Here is a 9,670-nt window from a genome sequence, read left to right as displayed (position 1 = left end):
TGACACAGAAGAAAAAGCATGAGGCCCATCTCTGCTGTGATCTAAACTTTCCTCATTGTTCGCAGACAGACAGCAGGCTTGCACTTATGCAAGGCATTAAAAATACTGCACTTTAGACATTAAAACTACTGCACTCAGAAATGAATGAAATGAAGAACTATGTTAAAATGAAGTTATTYCCTCTCCTCACCCAAATAATATGGGGGTAAAAGGTCAAAGGAAAGCTGTTATTAAAAAGTGCAGGCAACGAGTAAATAAACAGGCAGAGTAAATGAAAAATGTCAAGAAGTCAAGATTCATGGCACTGAAAAGGGATGAACACATACAGGACAGAAATACTAAAAATAAAAGGCATCATAGTCTGAATTTAAGATTCAATCCCACAAATGTATGGTTTAAAATGTAAAAATAAAAAAATTGTAAACCATAATGTTTTAGTTTCAAATATATTCCCTTATTTTTCATTTTGGAAATAAGCAGCATGTTAAGATACAACATGTCAGCAAGTACTGTCCAATAAGCAACATGGCACAAGGTACAACAGGACAACAATGTATGAATTATACTAAAGCGGACATGTAGAAGTCATAGTTGAAAAATTATTATTTCATATTTAGAATGCAGAAGTACATAGTTTTGGTCATATCACACCCYGTGGGCTACTACTGARAGATAAATAACAATAATAATAATAATAATATTAATAACATGATAAACAATACTCTGTAGCCCAAAGAGTTTATTATATGAAAAAAAGCAGTTAAAAATACAAACAACTGGAATAAAGTGTGTAGAAGGAGTGGAGTAACAAATTATGACCACAGCTGCTTTGAAGTGATGGGCTGTTTGCAATTGTTGATCTAGTCCTTTTCTCCAGCTGCTAAACTGCACTAATATAGCTAAAAATACCTTTTCTGCTGGTTTTGGTCTCTCCATATTGCTTTCCCTTTTAAGAAAACAATATTAGCAAATAATTGCCAAAGGAATTGTGTGTTGCAGAGCAAGTGTGTCACAAGCCATATTCTGAAGGCACTAGTGAAAACGTGAAAGTGTTTGAACTCCTGATTTAGGCAGCTTWTATGTTTTTAAATTAGTTTCCATTTCAATAGTTCGTCTGTTTCACTGTTTTAATTTGTTTGTTTGTTTTTCATATATGAAATCCGAGGGCCTCCTAGGAGCTGCTGAAGTCCTATCCCATATGGACTGTGGAGAGCTTCAGCTACTGCAGCTTCGTCTGCAAGATTTCCCGAGGCCGGGAGTGTTCTTAATTAACTCCTCAGACGCCGAGCAGCCTGAAGCTGCCACCTTTACCTGCCCCTCCGGGCCCGCGTGCTGGCTCTCCGCCGCCAGCCCATGGCGCGGGAGGCGCTCTCCCTGCAGAAGGGGTGCCAGGCTCTCCTGCGCAGAGCTCTGGCAAACGTAGCCTCCAAACAAATCGCCCCGCCGTTGTCACTGCACGGAGGAGTCACGTCAGCTTGTGAGGCTTGTATCTTCTTGCACGGAGCGAGATAAGCAGTTCAGGAAGAGAATTAAGCCAAAGTAATAACAGATTTACACAGTATGCTCAGAAAGGGAGTATGCCCTTCTCGCACTGAAACAGGACTAGTAAATCTGACAGACAATTTAAAGCGCAAGTGTTGCACAGGAGAGAGAAAAGGATGACATTAAATTGCATTTTTATTTTATATGATTCTTAGGGTGAGGCGCTGCTCTTAGCCCATACTATATACATGCACATGCTCATAGAACAAAGATAATTCTTTAAGAGAAATCAACTTAACTCATTTTCAAACAATAAAGAGAGATTCATTTGATCAGCAAAGAGTAGGATGGGGTAAGTATATAAAAGCAGATTCCTTCCATGGGTTTATTTCTCCAGCTGCTGACTAATATGACATTGGGATTTTTTTTATCCTTAAAAAGAGGTGGAATTAACGAGCTGCTGAACATTTATGAACGTGATACAGCCTGGTTTGATCAATGTTTCCTCCCTATATTAAGACGTTCATTAATCATTCATTCCACAATTTCCTAAAAACTTGCTCATTACATTAAAAGTATGCATTTTCTATACATTCAATTACACACAGAAAATTTCTATTGCCTGATTGGGGAGTCATGATGCCAACAGCTCTCGGAGCTTGCCATCTTTGCAGACAGAATCATACTTAATACTTAGTACAACTAGGCTTTTCTTCCTAAACTGTAATTACTTTCCACTTCAGAACTACAGTACGAGTTATCTCCCTATACTTCAGTCTCTCAGTGCCTAGTCAGCTTGGAAAAATCTGACACAGAACATAACAGATTTACTCAAGGGAGTAAGAACTTTGCTAACTGCCAAGAACAAATTGTAACTATTCATGTGCAGCATAATGAGATACTGTATGAAAAACCATACACATTACAGTGTCCATATTCTGGAAAATCATTGCAGTTGAATGAAATCTCAGTTTATCATAAACAAGCAATATGAAAAACTAAATAAGCAACCAGAAAATTTGTAAAGTACTTATATTGCAAGGGATAGCAAAGAGTTTGTAYGTGGGCCTAACTAGGGGAAAGGAATAAGCTTTAATGTAAACACTTGCCATTTAAAGAAAATGTTCAGCAGAAACAAGTTTAAATGAGATTTCACCAAAAATCTTTTTGCCCACAGTGTTGTAGCAAGTTATATACATGCCCAAGTATTCAGAAAAAACAGCATCAGCACTGCAGCTGAAATTGCAACTCGCTCAATATACAGAATAAAGAGACCGCAGTTCCAAAAGGCTCCCCTGAGCAAAGGATGAAACTCAAAAGAAAAAGAAAAAAAAAAGCATCTTAGTGTTACTAGGCAAAAAGAGTGTATGTGCTTACTACATATCTTTCCACCACAAGTCATTATAACCAGATCAGAGCAAGGTAATAAAAAAGAAAAGGGAAACAGAACATATTTTTTAAGAATCATTAACTAAATCATGGTTTATTAAAGGAATGTAGTAATTGAAAAAAAGTTTCAAAACTACAATCACTATCTGATCAAAACAACAAAAATCCTTACCTCTGCATTTTTATTCCTTGCTTCTCTCCTTGCCGCTTTTTCTTTTAGTCTTTTCTCCTAGAACAAATAACAAGATCAACAGTTTTAAAGTCAAATTCCTGGTGTTTTTCTTTTAATCTTTTAAAATTAAAGTAAAATCGCCTTGATTTTTTTAATGCATACACGCTATCTGGTGGCAGTCATCCTACACATTATTGATTAAAAACAAGAAATAAAAAGACATGATTGAGGTGTTATTCAATCTCCTTGCTCTTAAAGGAAATCAAAAACACAAGAATGACTCAAACATTTTATCTTCACCACGACTTGTAATTCTTAAAGGACTCACGCAGTTAAGTATTTTGACAAAGCCAGTATTTACCTAAAACAGGTTAGTAGAAATGACACCAAGAGATCATGCTTTTCATATTTTTCCACTGACTTAATATGAAACCAAAACTATTTTCAAAGTAAAACGACAATTTCGCCAACTTCAGAACTGCTAAAACAACTGTGGAGTCAATATAATTTATAACTATCTATTTCATGAAGTAAGAAATGCAGGTGAGGGCACAATGCCCTAGACTACATGTTAGCTGGAAGAAAATCACACCACTTTCTTCTGTCTTAGTGATGCTGATGATGTTGGTATAGAAACCTTTTTATGCTAGCATAAAAATACTTACGCCAATCCAATACTGCCTTTTTTTGTTTCTTTGGGCAACATAAGCCATTAATAGCACAGCACATTTAAAGCCAAGTTCATGTAAAAGGTCACATTACTTTAACACCAGTTAAGGGACAACATTTCAGCACAGGGAAGGCTGAAGACCTGTCACCCTTCAGCTCACACCTGTGGGAATAATGAGAAAGCTATAGCTCCAGCAGCCCTGGTGCTATACTGCCACAGTGAAAGAACAAACTCCATGAAAATAATGGGCGAGCTAGGAAAGGGCCTTAGGAAGCTTGCACTAACTACTCAGGYCCAAGGTAATTACTAACACAGACTAAAAATGAGGTTCTAGCCAAAAGTTATGTCATCCTACACTTGACAGCTGATTCACCAATAAACGTTTGGGAATTAGAAAACTGTGGCTCCTCACTGACAGGCAACCTGGTCAGGATGAGCAGAGACGACAACGYCACTGCCAGCCAGGCATGACGATGTTACAGCTGGGACTCCAYGGAGACCCTCCGAAAGAGCACTGATGCAGAGTTTTCACAGTCCCAATGGCTCATATGTTTCTTTTGGTCAACACTCCTCCTCTTCTCCTGTGCCTTACTGCTTCACTATTAAATCCCAACAGACTCTCACTTTCCTTCTGGTGCTGTCAAGGCATTGGCAGATGTTTCTGCTGTAGTCTCTTCTGCTGGGGACATACAAGAGCTTACTCTGGCAYACAGATGCTAGTGCCATGCCATTTTATTTTTCCAGGAACAGATAGTTCCAGTTTTACCAAAGCAGATCAGTAGCTACCACACACAGTTGTTTGGAAAAGCATTACGGTTCAAGTGCAGACTTGGCAAAAGGAGAATACAGCTGTCAACATTTTCAAAAATCTGATGTCTAAATTCAATCTCCTCTGGGACATGTCTGGTATCTGCCATTTCCTATTCTCCTGATTGTCCAAACTGCATATATGTTGGCTTACTTGCAAACTCTCTTTAGAGGTAAATCAACCTCTTCCCTCCAAACCAAATCTCAACAGATAAAGATCAACCCTCAAAGAAGATATGGACAAAACTGCATGAGGTTTGTCTCCGCTCTGTGCAGTTCTCCAGTGCTATTCCAGAAAGCTTCATGCTCAAACACATCAATACACTCTGAGCTATATGCCAGAGCTTGCAACACATGCTATATAAAAAACACTACTGTGGTGGGACACAACACAGCTCTTACATTATTTCAGGTATTTTGGCCCAAGAAAAAACAATCCAAAAATAATAATTACATCTAAGGTCACAAGGGCACCACGTAGGGCAAAAAAGTCACTGGGACCAAGTGGTATCTGGTATGGACATAGGCAGTGTGCTCTACAACATGCCATACCTGAGCATCATGAGCACAAACCCTCTACACCATTTATCTCTCAGGGCCCTCACTCCCCGAGATGCATTTAGCACCGTAGATGTAACCTGAAAAAAGGCTTCTAATTTTCCAAGACCTCAAAAAGGAGGCTCTGAGGATTGATTCATTTCAGAAGACTGACATGTATTTAAAATGCCTGAAAAGTGGATTTTAGGAGATGCACCGTAATTTCTATTTTGGGAATCCCCGACACAGAGAAGAATAGAGCCAGTTGCTGGCTCCCAGTACTGTTTTGTGCTAGCCACTAACTGCTTTGTGGTTTAGATAACCCACGTGTAAAATAGGAATGGCAATTGTTCAGCCATCTTCAGAAATGATTTGAAATCTTTGGATAAAAGTTTTGGTATAATTGCAAATGTTTACATCAATGCTGTATTATGGTACTAACCACTATTTAACTTGGCTCACACTTCATTAGCTCTCTGTTGTGCCAAAATAAGAGCTAATTCATCCATGCAGTTTTATGTAGTTAACATTTTAATTGAATCAACAATCAGTCTTATCTTAGTAAAGGCAATCCAAAGCAACTACTGAAGAACAACCCACAAATGAGTCTCAAAGCAAATTTTAATAAGTGAAAGCAAATATAAAAGTCCACTATCATAATATGATACATGTTTAGCAGAGCCTGGAAACATTGCTCAGAAACAGAATTCTCCATTTTTTTCCAGCAAAATGGAAAGACCCTTTTCAATTTTGATCCAGCTATTCAGATACTAAAATAATGATTTTTTCCCATCATATTTTTCACTGTTACCATATTTTAAGTCAAACTGATTTACTGTATATTTGCCAATATACATTAGCTACATTAAATCAATTTCAGATTTTAAGAATACCTTTGCAATCGCCAAAACCTATATCGTGAAAACACGGCAACTTTACCACAAAGTACACTTAAAATAACCCCACACACACCAACCCCCAAGTAAAACTAGGACAGGTAACAGACTGAAACAGGTCTTCAACGGATGGCAAACTGCCAAAACAAAAGAAACAAAACCAGTTCATCAGAATGAACACTGGTGTCAAGAAACAAGTTTCAAAAGGAGAGTAAGACTAAACAGGGAGCATAGAAGAAATGGATAAAGGGTAGATCAACAAAGAACCTTACATCTTAGAGATCAGGAAATACAGGAATAAAAGCAAGAACACCAGAAGTGAAGTCAAAACTAGAACATTTCAAACAGAAAAAGCAGTAAAATCTCTTTATCTTTTAATCTTACATTCATCTTCACTGAATAGCAGCCTTACTTTTTTTTGTTCTTATGTAAGTAATTTAGCCAAAACAGATTTTACTGCTTAGTACTATCTCTAAGCTAAATGACCACTTGCCTCTGCAATTAGGACAGTAACAAAATACAGGACAAAGGCAAGGGTAGTCTGAAAAAGGAAGAGGAGGCTATTTTCAGAGCACTCAAGCAGAAGGGACTAGACCATCTCCAATCAAAAATTCTAAAAACACCTCACACATGAATTTCCAAGTGAAACGAGTCTTTTATGAATCTTTAAGTTGGTGATGGCATGATACAACTGASAAACACCAATACTGGTGGTTCTATTTAGAAAACATTATCTGCAGAACATCAGATCAGTTACATCTTAACAGCACACAAGCTTTAGGGGAAAGAAAAACATGAAGGAAAGAAGAAAGCCATGAAGGTAGGTGATAAATGATACTAAAAGTAACAGAAACACAACCCCTCTTCAAAGAAAACCTGCAGAAACTGGAGCCAGGACTTTCCCAGTAGAAGGATGCAGAACTTGAAGCAGCTGTAGGAGCCTCCCACACAATCACTAGACTGGGGAGAAAGCTAAGGAAGAGGGGGTTGTGAAATGCACAGGACATGGACCGGTTCGTAAAAACAGAGGAGAGCTTCCATAAGGAACTATTACAGCAGCATGGAGAGCTGTACAGTCACAGCACACCTACGGAAAGCACGAGAACCCAGGGGTCAGAATATACAGTGGTACACAGGGAAAAGATTTGACTTCTTCCAGAATTCCAGCAATATGAAAGACAGTAGCAATTTTTTTTTTCTTCAAATATGAGGTAGGCACCTTTAAGAAAGGGAAAAAAAAGAAAAGAGAAAAGGGGAGAAGGGGAAAAAAAGGTCAAAAACAGTCAATGAATTAACTTCTCCCAAGCAGGATGCCAGTAATACAGACACAAGGAAAGGTAAAAGGATATCAGAAAGGAGGCTATCATATTCCAGAGGGAGATAATATACTTCCTTTTCCACTCTTTCCCACCCAGTTTCTAAATTGTTTGGTTGTACATTCTTTGCTCTTTTGAGTCAGAGTTGGCTTCTTAGTTTTCTGCTAAAACCGTGAYCCTTTTCAAATTTTACCTTTGAAAAAGTCAGAAAACAGAGATAGAAAATAATCCACCAGACATTACAAAAGAGGATAAAGCAGTTTTTAAATTGGATAGCACAGAAAATTTAAGACAGGAAAATTCTATAGTATATGAAAAGACAGTGTCTTAACTACAGCCACAGGCTCAAGCCAACATAACAGCAGTTGAAGTTCCTACTCAAGGGATTTACAACAGAGCACTGCAAAGATACGGTTGTGAAAGCACCGGATTGAGATAATGCCATAGAAGTGAAGGAGTAGGACAGACAGCATAATATACATAAGTCTCTAAAGAACAGCCAAGACGCAAAAAGATCATAAAGTTAATAGATGCAGAAATAGAAATGAGAAGGAATATAAAAGAAAAACAACAAACTGCAGAATTAGACAGAAACAGTGACGCCATCAGGATTTTTTTTTTTTTTGAGAAGACTTGGTTCCTTGTCAATGAAAAAGAAAAGCAGATTTCACATAGGATGTGTCAACATTAGCATTCAGTTGGAATAAGAAGTGCATTTCAGAAGCTAACGTCCTAACCAGCCCCACTTATGYTTTTTTTTCCACACTGCAGAGCAGTCTCCAGGAGCACCACTAATACACTCCAATCATTAACAGGCATTCATAGGATCACATGAGAATTCAGGCTGGGAAGGACCTCAGGGGGTCTCCAGTCCAACCCCCTGCTCACAGCAGGATCAGCTCCAAGCTCAGACCCAGATGTTCAAGGCTTTGACCAGTCGGGTCCTGAAAACTTCTGAGGATGGAGACTGCACAACCCCTTGGGCAACCAGTGCCACTGCCTGACTGTCCTCATGGGGAAAAGCTTCTCCTTGTATCCAGTCTGAACCTGTCCTGTTTTAACTCATGCCTGCTGTTCCTTGCCCTCCTGCCATGCACCACTGTGAAGAGCCTGGCTGTGTTTTCTAGATCACCTCACAGGTGCTGGGGGCTGCTGCCAGGTGCCCCCAAAGCCGTCTCTGCTCCAGGCTGGACAAGCCCAGCTCCCCCAGCCTCCCCTTACAGGGCAAGTGCTCCAGCCCCGACCACCTCGGCGGGCCTCCCCTGAACTCACTCCAGTTTGTCAATGTCTTCCTGTACTGGGGGGTCCCAAAACCAGAGGCAGTATCAAGATGGGATCTCATGAATGCTGAGTAGAGGGGGATAATGACTTCCCTCAAAGTAATTCAGTTCAAAGGCTGAAACAAGAGCTGGTCCAGAGTACCCCCTTCCCCTCGCAACGCACACAGCGTGGATTCTGCTCCTCAGCAYCAAATGTTTTGCTCTGCAGATCTGCATGTACTGAGCTACTCCACTTGCTAATATAGACATAGCCATAGTATTTTAACTTAAGCTTCAATTCAGGAAAACAATCCTATTAAGGACATTGCTTAAATTTATGTGCAATTTCAAGCAGATGCATAAGTACATGAGGTGTACTACCCTGAAAAATAATGCGCTKAGCAAATGCTTAAATACTTTTCCCCCATCATGACCTTATTTTATATTATCTCAAGGACATGAAGGTGCATTTCACTGTGCCAAGGTAGTATCACCAAGTAATAATGACACACATATCATACAACGGTATAAAATCAGAAATTAACTAGCTTGCCTTAGGTTACAGGGAATCTCTATGGCATAGCCAGAAACAAATATCGATCTCCAAAGTTTCAGACAATTATTTTAACTATGATGCCAGTCATTCTCCCGTTTCTAAAGCTAGGAAGAAATATGGGAACATGCTGAACACACATGAACAAGAGCTGTTTACAGCTGTAAGGCAGCTGAAAAAACATATGAGGAAAGGTTTAACCAGTCAAACAATTTGATGTTAATTTACTGCATGTCAATAAATTCTCTTCATCTATGGATATGCCTGTAAGTGTCTAACTATTGAGCTATCCGATAGTAGTTTTTATACACACTCACACACACAAACCAACAACCAGAAGGTCTGGATTTTCCTGGAATACCTAATACATAATGYGATAAGAATACAAGATTTTATCATTGTTCTATCAAGCAATAAATCATTACTTGCAAGAATAGCATATAATTTAGRGATGAAAATCAAATTCACTAGGGCAGGAAAACAGAAGATTATGTTTCAAGGTATGAATGCTTAATTAAACATGCTACTGGTCGACTATCTGTATAGCATAACTTTATCAACACAGCACTGTGAGGCTGTCAGATAAAGC

At 38.9% G+C, this 9,670-nt stretch overlaps 1 protein-coding gene across 1 annotated transcript in view; it reads right to left on the bottom strand.

Moving 5' to 3' along the window:
• Nucleotides 1-335: 335 nt before the first annotated feature.
• Nucleotides 336-9,670, bottom strand: part of DDX10 (DEAD-box helicase 10) — a 136,278-nt gene continuing 126,943 nt past the window's right edge. The window contains exons 15-16 of the mRNA XM_026069369.1: nt 3,044-3,100; nt 336-2,794 (exon numbers count right to left, since the gene is read on the bottom strand). Of these exons, the coding sequence (XP_025925154.1) occupies nt 2,672-2,794; nt 3,044-3,100 (180 nt within the window). The 3' untranslated portion in view covers nt 336-2,671. The remainder of the gene's footprint in view (nt 2,795-3,043; nt 3,101-9,670) is intronic.

Source organism: Apteryx rowi, unplaced genomic scaffold (genome assembly GCF_003343035.1).
Source record: "Apteryx rowi isolate R43461 unplaced genomic scaffold, aptRow1 scaffold_292, whole genome shotgun sequence".
NCBI lineage: Eukaryota > Metazoa > Chordata > Aves > Apterygiformes > Apterygidae > Apteryx > Apteryx rowi.
Note: the sequence above shows the minus strand (reverse complement) of the source record. Positions and strands in the feature narration are given on the sequence as shown.